Here is a 19,588-nt window from a genome sequence, read left to right on the forward strand (position 1 = left end):
CCAAACAACCCCTAGGGCCTGTTTATTAGCAACTTAATGAGCTTAATTGAGACTCCCAACTAATTCAGTCAACTATACATGACAGTTGGTAGTGGCTTACTGATTAGGGGGGGGGGGGGGGGGGGTACACACAAACAACTTCTTAATCCATACAGACAGTTTTATCCACACAAGAGTGGATAGAAAACCAACCAATCAACCCCTTAATGGTTTTCAAGTATTAACTTGTAGATGAAAATGTAAATGGTTTTCAAGTATTTATTAACTTGTAGATGAAAATGTAAGTGGTTTTCAAGAATTAACTTGTAGATGAAAATGTAAATGGTTTTCAAGTATTAACTTGAAGATGAAAATGTAAATGGTTTTCAAGTATTTATTAACTTGTAGATGAAAATATATTAACATTTTCAGAAGGTCATAACCTTTCTCTTGCAACTCGAATCGACATTTTCTTTGAAGTTACTTATTTTTTCCGAAATCTACATCATGAAAAACTTTGGTTACTTGTTGAATAATTTGAAAAACACCAACTCCTCAATGCTGCGTCAATAAATCACCAAATAATTTCAACATAAAAAAATAAGCAATATCCAAGTTACAAGTGAAAAATTATGAAAGCTCATCATGCTTCTATCGACTACAACTACTAATTCTCCTTCGAGTCCACAAGCCTTAACATTGCCTTCTGAAGGAGCGTGGTAAGTAAGTGTCTGTGTCTACCCCTTGTATTTCTTTTTTCCTGGAAAGTATATAAATAATATTTTTATACAACAAAGCTCGATAAACTTCCACCGTTGGGATTTGGTGGCAGCATAGCCACAAACTGGACCTTGTTATTGCTGCATTTTGTTTCCTAGGGTAATAATTTAAGATGTACAAATACACACCTGACTTGATGAAAGGGTAAAAACTTAACAACTATGAATTGTGATAAGAAAAAACAAGCTCAACTTGAAACATTCACCTTGCTCTTCTACTACTACTCTTAACACATGGAGTTCTTTGCCTGATACACACACACACACACACACACACACACACATGCATGTAAATTATTATTATTATTCTTATTATTTATTATTCTTGTAAATAAATAATATCTACTAACATAACAACCAACAATTTTTTTTAATCCATTCACACATCTTTAGTTTACCCTCCTAGCTGCAGCAATATGATCCTGCAAAAACTCAACCAAATTAGGGACACAGCAATCATAAAACACGACAAATTAAATGCACGACTTTGTAAAGGCTTCACGCTCTTTTCAAGTTAAGTTAGTCATTCTTAATCTCAAAATATTCTACTGTATCACATATCGTGGAGATGCACTTCCGAAATTTGCGCAAACAGAACTAAGGATTGATCAGGTATCCTTTTTCTGGAGTTCTCAATCTGTTCTATTGGATCATAAAGGCAGCACATTAAGCTAAGAGGCATTGGGATTGTATCAGGTTCAGAATTTTTTTATGACTTGGCATAAACATGTGCACCATTTGCCTTTCTGCATTGGATATGTTATTTGGTAGTTAAAAGAGTCTGACAAACTCGGTTCTTTGGTTAAAAATCACCCCCTTCTGTAATCTGAGCAACGGCAGTCTAGATTCCAGACAAATTTATTAACTTTAACCTTTAATCCTCATATAATATTTAAAGGGAATATAGCAGGATAATAACCAAGTTGAGTAAATATAACCCCCAATCAACTATAAAACTAACCAAGAACCGAAGACTTCAACCGAAATTGACTTCAATAGTAGGCCTAGACATACATGATTACGCTTACTGTAACATTCCAAGTCATTTAATGCTCGACCATCTCAAGATGATAGCAGGAACAGAGATCAGTGAAACCAAATATGTAATATAAGCTGAACACAGTATTGTAGTTGGTAGATATTTAATGGCCATTCAACAAAGGATATCTAATGGAAAAAAACATTAGTTCCCTAAAATTACTATAAGGAACCAGTTTCTCCTGAATGGGATGGGCTTGGCCATATGTCTTGTATTATTGGATACATGACAAACAGTATAACTGCAAGTTTCAAGAGGTACTATCAAAGAGACTATAAAGTGATGCACATGATAACAGTGAAGATGCAGCAAGGAAGTCCACATAGAAGCTAATAGTGACAGGTAGAAGATGAAAAGGTGGGGAATTCATGAAGGAAAAAATCATCAGAAAATGAAAACAAAGATAGTGAATGGTGTTTTGTTTCTTATGCAGGGAAGATTCACAATTAGAGTCATGGCAACAAAGGAAATTTTATTTTCTAGTGCCAGTAAATAATTGCATGCCAATATCTATTTGTAACCATCAACCTACTGCAGTAAAATCTTTTTTAAGCTAAAAGGAGAGATCAAAATACTGTAAGTGGTGATGGTTCCTACAAGTGAAAAGCAAAATACTCACAAGCATGGTTAGTATGAGTAAGAAATATAATTCTAACGATTTTATAAGTGAATGATTCTAAAAGATTATTGAAGAATTTCTAAGGTGTCTTTATCTTTTTCAGTTTCAATAGAACTCCCCATATGTAAATTAGAATGTGGCAACAGGGATGGTCTCAGGATTGGTAGATAAACAGAATAGAGATTCCTTCCCCACCCGCACCCGTGCCCCAACACCATCACAGTTCTTTTTCCACTTCTTCGTAAGAGCATGCAAAGAGTTTCCATTAAAATTGGCCTGTGCTTGATTTTAGGTCTCAATACCAACAAATTTGCAAGAGTATACAAACTAAGAGAGAGCAAGAGCTTACTGATATGAAATCAAATGCTCTAGTATCCTCTTTCTTCGAGTTATTCATCATTGGCGTTTGAGTCGCAATGCTTGGATTAAATATATCTGGAAGAGCTGAAGTATGTTCCGCAACTTGAGTTCCAGAAGCATTGCTTGCACCTATATTCTGGGATTGCAAGTTCCCCATCTGTTGCAGGTTAGACATAGCTGATAAAAATTGCTGCTGAGCTAAAAGACTGCTCATGGCACCATAGTTTACTGTTTGAGAAGCAAATGGTGTAGGATTAAGCATCAATCCTGAAGATAAAGCATTATAGGTCATAGGATCCATAGGGAACATGGGATTTGCTGCTATCCCTGGTGCTTGAGATTTGAATATGTTATTCAATGCATCATTTGGCTGATGAATTGAATTCGTTGTTGAATTTGAAAATATTATTTCAGGTTGTTCCATTTGGGAGTTTCCATTCTGCTTTGGCAAGGATTCATTCCCATTTATAGACAAGCCAGCCATCAAGTCGTCAACATCATTTTTGGAATTTCCTTGGCTTTGAGGAAATTCAGAGTTGGAACCGAAAATATCAAATAGCTCGGGTCCACTTCCACCAGCTGAGGTCGGTGTTACAATTCCTGGTTTATCAACAGTGGCCATTCCTGAAAAAATATCAGTTGCTTCATGTTCATCTTTATTGTTCTGGCCATGAAAAGCAACATCAGCAAAAGGATCATCAGTATTTGTAAGGTCTTCATTATGCACATCAGTGCTTGCACCATCCGTAAAGAAATCATTGATCAGAGAGGTAGTTGATGTTGAGAGGGATGCAATGCTTTCATCCCTCTGCATTGCGACAGAATTTTCATTTCCATATGAATCATTGGTGTCTATTAAATCTGGCATCTGACAGACTTTCTGAGTCTTCAAATTTTTGTCTGGCTGACTCATCCTGCTACCACTTTGTTCTCCATTAAGAAGGCTTAAGACCTGAACATCCAAGTAGTAAGAGCAACCAAATCTCAGTTAAAGTCTGTCCTCGGTTGATTATGAATAGGAAATTAAATATGCAGAAGAAAAAGACAAGCAATAAAGCTATTTTCGATACCAAATACATCATGTTTGCCTTCACTTTGAGTGACTAATTCAATTGATTTCAATCCAAATAAGATGCTTTATTACTTTAGTTTCTTTAACTTAGAGAAGATCAAAGGGATACTTATAAGCAACAAAACTAGGTGTTCTTTTTAGACGGCATCCACACAATCTAGTTGATCCTTCTGAAAAACAAACAGATATTCTTAAAAAAACACTTGTTGAACAATTAAATGTTTCCCGTATAAAGTAAAAAAAATAATGATAATTCTATCTTTACAATAAAGATAAACAATATAACTAAAAGCTAACAAATTTCCTTTTATATCCAATACATCTCAAGTTGGAGCATATATGTTGAAATACCCAACATGTACTGTTGTGAGTTATATGTGACACCAAGGCCACAAACAGCCAGTGCGATCGTTATCTTTACAGAAGCAGAACAGCTGGCAGGATCACGAAGAACCAGATAGCCTTGATGCTACAGTGACATGCTATCCAGGCAAGTTTCATGATTGCAGTCATGATCGCACACAGCCCCTGATGGGTTAAATATGTTGTTTAGGCTGCATTTGCTGAGTGTGAGGTTAAGAAGAAAAAGGAAAATAATTTGGATGATCTCCCCTCTACAAATTCTAAGTAGATAGGTGATCTAGCTCACAATTGGTGATTGTAAACATTTAGGTAAGCTTTTGCTGTAACCTATCTACACATTTGGTTGAATATACATCATCTAGGACTCATCAAGAGGACGTACACGGTTGTAAGACCGTGGAACCTCAATATATCTTTGTGTTGTGGCTTTGTTGTGTTGATTACTTGTTATTGTTATCATGACATGCTGTATATTTGATCGTTGATACGTTTAGTTTCTACATTTTGGTTGTTGGGTGTTGTGCATACTTTTGACCTAGCTTTTGGGAACATTGTGTGTTTTGGCTTAAAAATCCAGACATTGAACATATAGGGCTAATATGTGATCCATGCAGCAACTTTGTCAAGAAATCGGCAACATGATCTTATGAATGTACTTGAAATTAGTTTGATAGAGAGTGATTCATGGCATGCCAACCACCTCTTGTGGAACAAAATGAATTTACCTTAATGTGCTTGTTGCATTCATAAAAAAATGGTCTTCAGTGATGTTACCTTAATTATCAAGCATTTCCAGTTTTCCACTAAACCATTGGTGGGAACACCCAACTCTTGACAAAGTTGAAATACCCAAGTTAGCACACATTTTGGGCGTGCTGTCTCTATACTCAGCCAATCGGACTTTGTGCTAGAAAGAAAGACCACATCTTGTTTATAACCTTTCCGTGATAAGAAGTTCCCTTCATAGTAGACATAATATCATGTGGTAAATCTCCTGCTATATTGATATCATATATGACTAGCATCAAAATGCCACATAACTTATGTATGTCCTATAAGTGTTGTGTATGCCCCTATTGGTGTAAAAAAGACCGGTATAGAGAGCACTCTTATTGATCATCCTTGAGGGATCTAAAATATGCAACACAAAATCACAATCATGCATGAGGATGACATAATCCACTCACCAAATTTTACTCAAAGGACCATATTAGCCCTAGTGACTATGAGATAGCACAATTTCCCAATTAAAATCTAACTCTTTGATATATGCTAAAATCATCCAAATGTCCCCAGGCTTTACATTAGAAACCATTGGTGAATCAACAAGTCATAGTCAAGCATACCAATTTGAATGTCAAGGACATACTTCCTCCAATATAGAAATATGCATTTGTGTAATCTATCTACGGAATACCTAGGCAGTACTTGAGATTTCCTAGATCCTCTGATTGAAACTCTTTCTGAAAGAAGAGTTCGAATGCTGCAATACCATCCTAGTCATCTCAAGGAGTAACATTGTTAGCAACATATATATCACTAGAACGATCCTGAATAGTCACAAGAACTTTGTGCCATCCTGAATTTTTCTAGAGTATGACATATACTAGCAAAACTTGCTGGGCTTGCTTTAAGTCATATAATGATATTTGTAACTCATAAACCCTTGCGGACCACAAAACCAGAAAATTACTCCATAAAACTCTCCTCAAGAATTGCATTTAGAAATGTGTTCTTGACAATTGACATTCCAACACATATATGGTTCGTTGGTGAATAACAACTCAAACAATGACTAAAGACACTCAAGTTGCTTTAGCCATGACACTAGACATGTTTTTTTATGAATAAGGTCTGTATCAATAAGAAGTTTGCATGGATATGTGTTCTGTAAAAAAGAAGTGAAGATTTTCGGATGCAAGAAACATAAGTCTATGCGTAAGCGTGTTATGATATGAGAGGGGTAGGATAGAGAAAATTGTCCTTGGGGGGGCATAACCATAGTGACTTCTTGATTAAGTCACTCAAACACTCATATAAGGCCTATGAATACGTCATCTAGCCCATTAAGTCCTAATCAAACACCAACTAACTGTTTGCATCATAAGTCATAACCTTTACCATATATTTCTTAGTACCCATTAGCTACCAGTCTAGCGTTTTAAGTGAGAAAGGTGTTGTAAGCATTCAATTACTTAATACAGCAAAAAGATCAACTTGCTTCCAAGATCCAAGGGTTGTTCATACAAGCAGACATTTCCTTCGGCCTAACCTACCTCCATTTTAGTTGCACCATTTGGATACAGTCCCCAAGAATGATATAATTATTTTCTTTTGGATAAAGGAAGTTATAACTATTCATAGCTGAAACAAAGGCATAATGACCGGAGGAAATGTGATGAAACAAAGGCATAATGACCGGAGGAAATGTGATCAAGATATGTGACTAAAGATAGCATAGCCAGATCTAATAATAGGTTTACCTACATGTTTGTCTTTCCTTTCTTTAGGCAATGGAAATAGGATAGACGAAGTATTCCTTTTAGAAGTACTTCATGTTTGTCTTTCCTTTCTTTATATCAACTGGGGGTAGCATAGAACCACATTCCTCCTTGAGTCTCATGTCGTGTAGGCAATAGAGTAGCTATATATTAATTCATCCATTTCTTCGTTAATAAACCAAAGTGAGTACAAGTGTTTGAGCTAAGAGTTAAGATCGTAACATAAGTATATCCTAAAATAGAAACACCAAAATTAGAAGTCGTCAGGAATATCATGTTAGCACTCAGCATAGACGAAGTATTCCTTTTAGAAGTACTTCATGTTATCACTACAAAAGGTTACCACCGGAAGTAAATCTTGTAGAATAAAAAACCACATATGCTTAAATTCATCCATAAAAGAATCAACAACATTATCTTCCTTCACAAATCACAATCTCTTATTTGACTTCCACCAAAGCTTCAACTCTAACATCTTCATTTGCATAAATTCTCTCCTATATTATTTTCGTATTGGCAACTTTAGTTGTAGGTATGACAACATCATCTTCTATTTTTGGCTTCTCAATCTGGTTCTCAATAATAACGTCCTTGGCTACCTCATCATTCATCACAATTCTGAATTCCTAGTTTGCAAGTTCAAGCTTGTATTTTCCTCAACATTGGTTACCATATGATATTTTCCACATGCCTATTTGGTTTGGCTGAAAATAAAACAAAAAGACCCTGCTTCTCGAACTCGAAACTATAAGAATGTTTCCTTTCTTAAGCTTGCGATGAAAATGGTACATCCATGACTTTCCCAGGTAAGACAAAAGCTTTACTCAAGGTAAGACATCACTGCAATCATCACTTGTCCCATCACGAAATTATTTAGCCAAGGCATGGTATAACTATGACCGCTGTTTCATTTAGCCAAAGCATGGTATACAAAACAGATGGAGGTGTGAGGATTGATCATACCTATTATGGATAACAAGGTTGCAAGAGAATGAATTACATATAGCACAAGCGTAAGGTTTGAAGTATGTACAAAGGTCCCATTCTCTTTTTGTTAAGATAGTCATGTTAATTCAGTACTCTCTTATGTTTGCCTTGTTAGCTTTGTCATCCTTATCTTAAAACCACTTTGTAACCTATGTAAGGATTGGTTTATTCTCAATAATAGATGAGTTTTAAGCTCTAGTTCATGGTATCAAAGCCTTGGTACAACTCCCTATAGCATATCATCCCAAAGTTTTCTCTAATAAAAAGAAAATTGACATTAAGACACCACCATTGCCGCTCACCCCTCTTGCCGCTGCTTCTCACCTCATCACAAGCCACTCTCCCTTTCCATGCCACCCCCTTGACTGTTAACCCTTACACCATTAGCAACAATGTGTCCCAAACAGAACCTTTCGCCAACTAAGTTGCGTGCAACCACCTGTTGCAGGACCCTAAATCTTGGAACTCTTACACCCTAGTTGTAATCAGGAGGCAAAATTGCAACTAGCAACCAGTAATAGTTGCAAAACTCATATTCAACAAAACTTGTTATCAGCTATATGCTCTGTTTAACCACCTGATGGTTCACACCTTGTGGCATGTAGTGCGTTCACACCCATCTGTTGTTGCTCTTGCTGCTATCCATCACTGACTTCTCTATCAGCTGGATATTAAGAATACCTTCATTATTCTTGAGGAGACATAAGTAACGAACTTTGTTATTCAAGAGGCCACCAAGGTTTCTCGTCAAAGAAAAATCCTTGTATGGTCTCAAGTAGTCTCTAATAGCCTGGTTTGGTTGGTTCTCCTATATCCTTTTATGGTATGGATTATCCAGGAGTGGCAACAACATAGACTGGAAGGCATATTATTCTGGTAGTATATGTTGCTGACATAGTTCTGACATAAGATGATCATCAAGGCTTGCTGGATATGAAACATTTTACTAGGAACCGCTTACAATTCAATGATCTTGGGTGTCTTCTCTACTTTCTAGGACGTAAAGCATCCAGATCCTAACAGGAAATGCTGTTATGTCAATAAAAGCATGTGCTAATTTTACTGTCTGAGTGTGGATTATTGCATTGCAAACCCATACATTCACATATTATCCCAAATAGCAAGCTATTAGTAGAGTACACTGAACTTCTTAAAGATCCATAGAGATCAAGATGACTGGTAGCAAAGCTTAATGATACGACTATCCCACAACCAGACATCTTACTCCAATGAGTGCACATGTCGGTTCATGCCTTCCCTTTACACTTGCCACTTGGATGTAGTTTGGATTTTGAGATACCTCAGGGCCTCTCTTGGAAGATGTATCTTGTATTTCAAACAGGGGTCACCAGTGTTTTTACTGCAGAGAGATTGAGAAATATTGCAGGATTCTATCTATACAAATTGGGCAGGATGTCCTTTTCTTGACAGTCTACTACCGGCTACTGTGTTCTGTTGGTCGGAATCTTGTTTCACGGAAAAGCAAGAGGCAACAAGTAGTATCATGATTCAGTGTTGAATCTGAGTCCCAGTCTATGGCAGATATCTCCTGAAATATGATAAGGAATGCATGACTGTCACATGAGTTAAGGACTCCTACATAATGAGGCTATATCGTGATAATCAATTTGCCATCCATCTACCAACTAAACAAGTTTTTCATGAGAGGACCAAACGTATTGAGGTTGATTATCATCTTTAAAGAATCAATCATGGGTATTCTAGAACTACTCATCCATCTATTCAAAGATTTCATAATCACTCAAAGCATTAACTTCCAAGCACTCTAATCAAGCCCTTTGGGAAGACGCATATAAATTTCATTTGCAGCAAGTTTGGCTTGATCGATATCTATGATCCAATTTATGGAGGAGGTTAAATAAATGAGTAATGTTAATTCATTACTCTCTAACATTTATCTTTTTAGCTTTCGTCCCTATCTTAAAATCACTTTGCAACCTATATAAAAACCATTAGATCACCATAATAGACCATCTCTAAGTTCTAACGTTCTCACTTTCAAGTTGTAGAACAGCATGTGAACTTCCAGAAAATATATATCCCCTGGACTTTCATAAAAACAAGAAAAATTCCTAAACTTCCACAAAATACAGAACAACCCTGAATCAGAAAACATAGATCAGCCACTTTTCTTTGGATAGAGGAAAAAAAATACAGATCAGCCACTTAACTTTCATTAAATAACGATCAGCCCCTGAACTCTGGAAATAGCATATTAGTGCCTAAACTTTCAAACTGCAGATCACCCCTAAACTTCCAAAAAATACAATATCCACTTAGCTTTGACAGCCACAACCAGCCCCCCAAGTGAATGTGATGATTTTGGTAATGTTCGGTGATGAATATAATTTGGGATGACAACGATGATTGCTTGGGTTTATGATTTTCATGATGGCTACAGTTAACAATATTCTTCCCGTAAGCTCCAAAACACTAAGAAGCTGATGAAGCAGCATGTTTTGATTAGAAAAAACAAGATAAACAAAGGCATCTCATCTAATTGTTCCACATAATCACAGAGAAAACTAGCAAAAAAAGTTATTCAGCCATGAACCATCTGAGAATCTATCTTTAGAGATCACGCTATATAACACAAAATATATAACAAAGTTACATACTTATCCTAACAATAAAATTACTACCAGGTATCCTAACAATAAAATTACTACCAGTCATAAGGTAATAAGATGATAAAAATATATACTAGCAAACTTTTTTAATAATTATCAGGTAAATTGTTAACAAGTATCCTAATATAGATTATCACATAATATCCTGCTATAGTCTTATGACCTCGCCAAATATCTTAACAGTAACTTAGAAAATGTAGTTGTTAAGAATGATTTTGCATGCTCTAAATGGTTCTGTAAACAAGGGAGGCATTCTATTGCATCAACATGATTTTTCTGGCACAGAGAAGGTCATATTCCTTTTTCTCGATCTTTAATCTGTACCTAGTATGAAGTGCAAATAACTCATCAGACAATTCAGCAACTTATTTGGGCTTAGCCCACAATTTCAAAAGCTCAGCATAAGAAAGCTGCATAAAAGTAACTCATCAATACATGAAGAAAGAAACTTGTTAACCTAACTGCTTGTTGCATACCTTATTTGCCTTTTCCCTCAAAGAGGCTTGGGGAGACTCGGAGCATTTTACCACAACATCTATATTTTCAGTAAAGTAAGAATTGACGATGAAAAGGTGTTCATCATCTTTCTTCCTCAAGATTGCCTCAAGCACACACATGGCTTTCACACGGACCTGACAGAAGTTGGCAGCAAAAGAACAATGAAGCAGGATAAGTAAGAATTTCAATGTGACAAGAATAAAATATCTACCTCTGTAAGGATTAAAACAAGCCAATCTATGGAGTAGGAAAAAGATTCATTCATTAGACAAATCATACATGGTACTTCTAGGGAAGATGAAAAACACCCTGAGCACGTTAAAGAGGGAAAATAATGACCTTTGACATATTTAAGTGCAAGAAAAGAAATGATTTTAGAAACAAACTTCAGGTGAAATTTGAAAGAATGTCATGTTACCAATCAAACTATATAGGGACTCGAGAGCATGTATACCTGCCACATGTGCGATTGGAGCTTGGTTTCTAGCGCGTGACTTAAAGCTAGTGCATTCAATTTTGAAGCTTCCATCAAGCATGTCTGAATGGCATCTCGAGTGGGCTGAAGACGAACACCACCAGATGTTACAATGGTCTCTATTAACCTCTCTTCACGGCTCTTATCATGTGAAAAACTTGAACTTGCACTCCCATTCTCAGAGTCTGCCTGACTGGTTTTGAGATCTTGACCCCAAGATCCGGATGCATTTACTGATAACCGAGAAGAAAGCACAGGTTGGCTGTGAAGTTCTTTGCTATCAGAGTAACTAATTTCGTTAGTCAATGATCTTCGCAGATTCGGGCTCCTGTAAGTTCCTGTATCATTTTTATTTTGGGTTTGAGCTTGTGTTAAGCTATTCAATCCCTGCTTGATTGTTGCACTTCCAATGCCAACCACCTCACTAAGAAATGACTTCTTATAATCAGAGGGCATGTCAAAGTTGGTATTACCAAAACCTTGTATCCGCTGGGTAAGACCTTCTTTTGGTGGCGGTTTACTGCTCTCCTCTCCAGCAAATATAGCTGATAAAGCTTCTTGGGCAGTTTCCCTAACAGACTTATTAAGCGCATCACCCTTCAACGGATCCGGTTGTCCCTTATAGTGAATTAGCTGACGCACAGCCACCGAGTTCCTTTGCATTTCCCTCCTAAATTCCACACCGGACTTGCCCACAGCATACTTAATGACTCTTAAAGCCTACAAATACAAATCACCAAAAACATAATATCAGAAAATCATTGTCTTTTTCAGGAGGTAATATTAAGTTTCTCTCATCCATGGGGTCCCTTCCACATCTTATACATCCTCTTATCCTTCAAAATTACACTAATCAAACCCCAAAAAAGTTAACTTACATGATGATTTTTCCACATTGAAAAATTCAAACGTATATCAMCTGCTGCAATTAGAGTCCACTTTCCAGTATTTGCAATCACAGAGGATGCATGTGTTACTTGACACTAAAATAAACTCTTGTTTTGGAATTTGGATCATAGTATATCCGCAAAGTCGACTCTATTGGTGGGGCACAACGTTATGTTTAGGAAGAACAAGATCCTGATTGTTTTGTCCAATACATCAAAGTTGTGTGTTTTTTATACAAACTATAAAATGTTTGGGATCTCCGAGTCTATGGCTTGTACTATAATTAAGTTCAGCATTTGCACCCCAGTGAGATCCATTTAAACCCCAAATCAAATGTTTTAAACATTACCGTAATTGATAGGCAACCACCAATGACTTATCTTGTTGAGCATGAAAATTAAAGTTAATGACCAATCAGGGAAAAAGCACTACCCGCTTCTACTCAGGATCTAGTGTCTAGAATTTCGTGGAAATCAGAAAGAAATTCTAGCTAAGGCTTCTCCCCATGCATTTCGTATAATATCAAATAAAAAAAGAAACATAGGAAGAGGAGGTAGCAGTACCTTTTGCTTTACAATGGGGGATTTGTGTTGGAGGCGTCTGAAGATGAATTCTGAAACTTCTTTAACGATGGAGACGTGAGAAGAACGTAGAAGTTCGCAAATTTCTTCGAACTTGTAAACAGGGGTCACTTTGTCTTCGTCAGAAGTCGCCCCATCAATCATCCTTGACCTCCAGTACGATTCCACCGCTCTCCTGCTCGATTCCATATTTTCTGATTCTGATCTGCTCTTACTTTATAACAAATACGATCAACTCAAACACTAAATAGCCTGCATACAAGACCCCGTTTCCTTAAATAACTACTTTGAATTCGATGATGATATTATGATCAAATCAATACGTTATTTACGATTATTTTGGACGAATTGGGATTGGAATTGAAATTGAGATCGAGTTGAGTTGAATTGGGTTCGTGCATGCAAGAAATCGAGCAAGATCTGGTGTAGAGAGGAGCTGGGAAGAACAAGGGTTTGATAAAAATTGTTTGGGATGATGGGTTATATTTTCTTCAGGTTTTCAATAAATATTATATTAATTTATAGTAAGAGTAAGTTACATTCTTGGTCTCTGTAGTTTATATATGAAATAAAGTATCAAATCTCTTTTTCTTTAATAATTATAGATTACATCCTTGTATTATGCATTTTATAACGTTTTAGGTCCCTTATTCTAATCCTGTTAAAAAGATTCTAGAGTGAACTTCAATTTTTGTTCCTAAAGTTTAGTGATTTCTTAAAAAATACGACATGTACTTTAATAAGTCAAAAAGTCTTTCTTCAGTTTTGGATTTTGCTTTGAAAATGGGACCTTGTCACTAACTCTATCTATTATGCCCGTCATAGTCAAGATAAAATTGTCCAACAATATTTGGTCTTCCTTTTTTGCACTTTTTTTTATTGTTATTTTATTTTTGTAAAAATAATCACACTGTAATTGACTACATATTAACTTTGATATATATATATATATATATATATACACACACACACACACAAAGAGAAAGAGAGAGAGAGAAAGACATTTACATAGGGACCATCTTTGTCCCTCCCATCTTTGTTGAAGAAAAACCCTAAATCAAAATCTTTTTGAAGAAGAAAACCCTTCACTATTGAAAGTTTCATCTTCTATTTCTCCAAGAGTCTGTTGAAAATCTTGTCCAAATACTTAGTCCCACTGCAAGAAACAAGGGGGAGTTACTGGTTCATGAAACTAACAAAGGCACACGAGGGGAGGGGTTTCTTGTTTTGTTCGTGACATTGACTAGGACACAAGGGGGTATGGTTCAGTTCTTGACATCGACGGGGACAGGGGGGGTTGTGGTGATCTAATTCATGATCCAGTTAATCAAATCCATTCATACATGAGTTACAAACTAGGGATGATTCTTGAATTCCATCTTTCACTTCTTTTTGCTGTTCTTCGGTCAATGGAAATTGGTGGGCAGAATCGATCAAATCCAAGATCAAATTGATGGATTTTTCCATTTTCTCATGTTCATGCTTCTTTGATTCATCCAAAATCCTAGAACGAAGCAAGAACATGATGTTTGATTTTGGATCAAAGCAAACAGGGATCGCAGGGGACGATAACTTGGGGTTGATTGGAGATGGATGAGGGAGGGAGAAGGGCGGATGTTAGGACTGAAAAATCAGTATTAATTGTATTCGTCTTGAAAGATTAATTTTAGTCTATAATTGTAAAGTCAGAGTGTTTGACTTTCTTAGACTAGTTTGACTTTGACTTTGTATTAATATGTTGACCATATAAATAGATAGGTAATCTTTGTAATTAGAGAGGAGAGCATTATTGTAATATTTAGATTAGTAATAAGAGGTTTAACTGAATTGAGAGGATTGACTTTCTCTCTCAATATTCATAAAGTGTTCTTGAATGTTTATCCATGAATCTGCCATTGATGTGAGCTTAATATGAAGATTGATCAGTGATTGTGGACACACAGCGGACGTTCGAGATTTGTGGTTGGTGCTGAACAGCGTCGCGCCTAAGTTTGATGTCCATGTGATATATATATATATATATATATATATATTAGATTCGAACCCGTATATTATACTGGATATTTTACAAAATTAAATGAAAGTGGTATGCATTTTATAAAGAATTAATAATAATATGAGTAAATATGAAGAACTTGTAAAACAAAATTTATAACAGAATATAAATGAAATTAATGAATGGTAAGTAGGTAAAATATTAATAAAATAAGAACCATGTATCATAAATTATTAAATACTTCTTTATATACAACATTCTTTGTTCTATTGCTAACTATACCATCATCATCTATAATTAATACTTTTAAACATTGTCTGCTTTTAACTCTAGATAAAGCTACATATAGCTGACCACGGGTGAAGACTGGTTGTCTTAGAAATAAACCAACATTCGATAATGATTGTCTTTGGCTTTTATTTATGGTCATGGCAAAACATACAACAATTGAAAATTGTCTTCTTTGAAATTTGAATGGAATCTTTTTGCCTGTAGGTGTCAAAAACATTCTTGGAATAAATGTTTGTTTTCAAATAATGGTTCCAGATATGATCTCTGCTTCTATAACCTGATTTCCCAAAGATATCACCCGTAGTCTAGTTCCATTACATAATCCAAATTTTTGATCAATATTCCTTAGTAACATGATTGGAACACCAAATTTTATTAATATCTTATGCTTTGGCAACCCTGATAATTTAAGACCATTTAAGACATCAAGTGAATATAAAGTTTTATCAAACTGGTCATGTAAGTTGGTCTGATTCACATACGCTATCTGAACTTAGGTACTCCTTTTCGTCTCCTGGGAACAATGATAGCAAACGGTCATTTATTTCTTGAATGACTTCATGCTTTGGTGCAAGAATTGCTCTTTCCTGAAAATAAGATGAATTCTTGATAGTTACAAGAATCGAAGGATAGACAAATTCAATTAATGCAAATATAGGATCGATTGAATTGGTCATGAGAAGATCATGAGGTATATCAACAAGTGCCTCAACATCATTCACTACCAACCTTGCCTTCTTCAATGTTCAGAATCCAGTTTACAAGAATCCTTGTCTGTTCGATTTCAGAAGGTACACCGTCAACAGTTAACCTCATGTTCTTAGTTAATCTTAGGACTTTGCATTTTTTCCAACATGAAGTTAAAGACGCATTAACAATGTCTTGTCTACTTGCGTTGGGAATAACTGGCAGAATTTGTCTGAAATCTCCTCCAAAAACAACTACCTTGCCACCAAAAAGCATTTGTGAGTCACTAATGCCTCGACTATTAAAAATATCGTTCATACTTCTATCTAGTGCTTCAAATGCATGTCTATGAACCATTGGTGCCTCATCCCATATAATCAATGTAGTCTTTTTTATTTACTTCGCAACATCAATGTCTGGCTTTATGTGAAAGCGAGAGTATGTTGTCATGCCTTCGGTAAGAAGTAAAGAAGCAATATCATTGGAAGCAACGTTTAAAACAATTTATTCTTTAGATCTTATTGAGGCATCTAATGTCTTCCATAGAAATGCTTTACCTGTTCCGCCATGCCCATAATCAAAAAACACACCTCCTCGGTTATTTTCAACAGCTGTGATGATATCGTCATAAATACCTCTTTGCTCATTTGTTAGAGCAGCTAGAAGTTGATGAAACTCATCACATAGATTTGCGATGTTATAATCTAGCTCCTCCGTAATCAAACGATTGTTTGAAGATTCAAGAGAATCGTTATCAAGATAAGGCATAATGGTGAATTTTTTTTAGGCTGGAATTGTTACGAAGTAAAATCTTTTCAATTTCAAACAATGTCAGGTTCTTGACCTGTTTTTCATTGAGAGATAAATTTGTAAAAATTATAATGTAAATGTAAACAACCATTACATAAAAATTAAAACTAAAAACCAATTTAAGAAAGAACATAATACTTAAAGAAAACAAAAAGAATAAATTGTTTTGTATTTAAATAATAACAATATAAATCTATACTTATAATAGATAATTAACATATCTGGAGACTTTAGTGTAATTCGTTGATTGTAAAGAATGTCATCTACCAAATAATGCCATGTTTTTTGCCAAACAAACTCTGGTCTAGACAAACTATTTGAAATCAACATGGTTGCAAATAAGAAGCATAGATAAAAACCAGATCATGTTAAACTTGCTTCTTCAATGGCATCAATATATTCCTTGTCGTCATCCAAAAGCCCAAGATCATAACATCCACTTCTAAAAGTAGGAAATATATTTCCATTTACTGTACGAAGACCTTCGAATGATTTAGGACCTTTCACTTTATTTAAAATAATTCTTAAATAATATGCTTCTCCTAAAGTAGGAGAAACTGAATGAATTCTTCCAATTGAGAAGCCTTTTTTCCTTCAATCCCAACATCGCTCTTCCAATTTCCACACAAACTCTGTAGGGAATTCAACATCAGTGAGTTTTCGTGCCTCTTGATAAATTTCATTACACTTCATCCAAGCTAAGAACATTGAAGACGCCACATATGGTCTGTTTATGACATTTTCAATATCATCTTCAGCACCAAAAACGACTTCTTGTTGTCCAGGAAGATGGAAAGGAAGTCTCAAAATAGAAGGAGTCCTATAATGAACATCGTATCCAAAAATACACCATGAAGCTTCATATGCATATACATATCTACAGTCACAATACTCCTTTATTTCATCAACAGAATTATTAGTAACCTCATCATTACTGCTTTCTACAATAGCAACAGTAGCTCTTCCGGACCTTTGTTGATATATTTCAACAAATATTTGATAAAAGAAGCATGATTGCACCACTCAACATTAATGTGCGCTTGATATATTTTCAAGAGATGTTTGTTATATGCAACGACATTTCTGTTATCTAGTTTAACACCTGAATTTTCAACAAAACATCTATCATTTCGTCTGCGATATAAAGGATAACCATTAACTTCGATGGAAATGTGTTCAAAAAATCTTTTTGGATGGTTTTTTAAACACTTTCTATCAATCATGCAGGGACAGTTAATGTTCTCTTCACCACAAGGACCATGGATCATGAACTCTTTTACAAGTGAGTACAAATCTGGATCTTTGTTTTTGTCTGGGATCTCAGCTGAGATAATAGGATGAGTTTGTTCAATAGTAGGTATTTTGAAATCTAAGTGCATAAATAAACATATATGACTATGAGGCAACCCACGCTTCTGAAATTCAATTGTATAAACAACTACAAAAAAGTGAAAATTTAAATTAACAAAGATAAAATCTTAGTTTGAATGTAACACCCTATAACTCACATTGCATATAACATATAATTTATTCAGAGAAATACATGTTTAATTCCACAAAGGTCCAAAGTACAAGAAACTATATTACAAAATACACAACCCAAAAATTCCAAAATACATGTTCTTGTACTACATAACATTWAACWTCAARRCACATCCACATATTGATCTTCACATAGCTATGCATATAGGGAAACAAATCATAACTGTGACATTCTGTCATTTCGGAGTTTCAGGTTAGCATTTTATTATAGATCCTAAATTTAGAAATTATATTTCTCTAGGATCTGGTCTCAGTGATTTGAATTCTTCTGGCTTAGCTCCCAAGTTTTATTCGATAGATCACGCCTCAGTGGGAGATCAGATATAGTTAACTCGTGTAATGCCAAATATTTTAGAAATGCTTTTAATAAAATAAAGTTGATATTATAAACTTTTAAGTTAAAATACAAAAGTCCCAWTTGAGTGACCACTTGATTTATCAAAAGTTGGAGTTTTGGATTTATTAATGCTATTATATTAATGTTTGGGAAAATTATATAGTGGGTTTATTTGTATTAAGAAAGTAAAAGTCTTGTTTGGGTTTGGGCCTTTAGAGGCCATCCCATTTCCTTTCCTTAAAAATCCTCATATAAATACCCTTCATCCTTTGAAAACTCTCATTTCCATGCATTGCCAACTTAAAAACTTTTCGTCTCTCTCTAAGAGCAAACACTCTCCAGCCGATTCCATCTTCAAGCAAGAAATTCTCTCAATCTTGAAGATTCTTCAAGATTATAAAAAGGTATGATACTAATTATTTTACTTTTGTAAAACATCATAAGTTTGCATCTTCTTTCTTCCACATCTTGATCTTTTAGTTAAAAATTTTCTGAAGAACTAAAGAGGGGAGATTATTCATCAAAGACATGAAAATGTCTTCAAAAAGGATAATAATCTATGATCCATGTTCTTTGAACTCCAAAGTGGGAAGAAAAACTCTTTGCATGTGAAGTTTAAGCATGTAAAATTTAGTTTTGAAATGATAAATCTTGCATGCATCTTTAATCTATCCTATCTTTATCAAAAACTCAAAGGAATCGGGAAAGATTCTTCCCTGGAGATTTAAATTTATTTCTCTAGCTTGAAAATGGTGTTAAAACTTGGAAAATGATGAGTTCGATCCCAAATGACTGCCACTCGGTGAGCGTGCAATCTGTTTCGGGGGCTGTGTAACTCAAGGTTGCAGGGTAATGATGAGGAATTTAAAACCCACTCAAACTTCTTGGTATTTGRAAATAGTCGGTTGAGCTCATTATTTTTAAATGATGTGACAAGTTGGGCATAAAATGACTTTTGGAAGGTTCCTATTTTTAGAGTCTTGTGAACCCCAAAAAAAATACTTGGAACAGAATTTATAATCTATCCAAAAATGAAGATTTTGAGTAAAGGATTTTGATTTCTATTAGATAAATTTTGGGCTGTTTTTAGGTTAAATAATAAAATATCAACTTATTTCATAAAAATCCGATGG

The 19,588-nt window shown here is 35.1% G+C and overlaps 2 protein-coding genes across 5 annotated transcripts; both read right to left on the minus strand.

The window, feature by feature from the left end:
* Positions 1–1,021: 1,021 nt before the first annotated feature.
* On the minus strand, positions 1,022–13,243 carry LOC112517103 (VHS domain-containing protein At3g16270-like). Of its 4 annotated transcripts, none has more exons than XM_025124427.1 (6): positions 13,125–13,243; positions 12,775–13,044; positions 11,303–12,043; positions 10,827–10,982; positions 2,766–3,728; positions 1,022–1,180 (listed from the first exon to the last, which is right to left on the minus strand). In XM_025124427.1, the coding sequence occupies exons 2-6, from the start codon at positions 12,979–12,981 to the stop codon at positions 1,148–1,150; spliced, it is 2,100 nt and encodes a 699-aa protein (XP_024980195.1). In that variant the 5' UTR covers positions 12,982–13,044; positions 13,125–13,243; the 3' UTR covers positions 1,022–1,147. The 4 variants fall into 4 exon arrangements, with proteins under 4 accessions (XP_024980195.1, XP_024980204.1, XP_024980221.1 ...); XM_025124436.1 differs by having other exon boundaries at positions 13,116–13,243; XM_025124453.1 differs by having other exon boundaries at positions 11,303–11,661; positions 11,803–12,043; positions 12,775–13,243.
* A 2,211-nt stretch (positions 13,244–15,454) lies between these two features.
* LOC112504609 lies at positions 15,455–16,534 on the minus strand. Its single transcript, XM_025108581.1, has 5 exons — positions 16,324–16,534; positions 16,167–16,218; positions 15,809–16,064; positions 15,562–15,666; positions 15,455–15,478 (listed from the first exon to the last, which is right to left on the minus strand). The coding sequence occupies exons 1-5, from the start codon at positions 16,532–16,534 to the stop codon at positions 15,455–15,457; spliced, it is 648 nt and encodes a 215-aa protein (XP_024964349.1).
* Between the last annotated feature and the right edge of the window lie 3,054 nt (positions 16,535–19,588).

Source organism: Cynara cardunculus, assembly GCF_001531365.2.
Source record: "Cynara cardunculus var. scolymus isolate 2C chromosome LG 1, CcrdV1, whole genome shotgun sequence".
Lineage (NCBI taxonomy): Eukaryota > Viridiplantae > Streptophyta > Magnoliopsida > Asterales > Asteraceae > Cynara > Cynara cardunculus.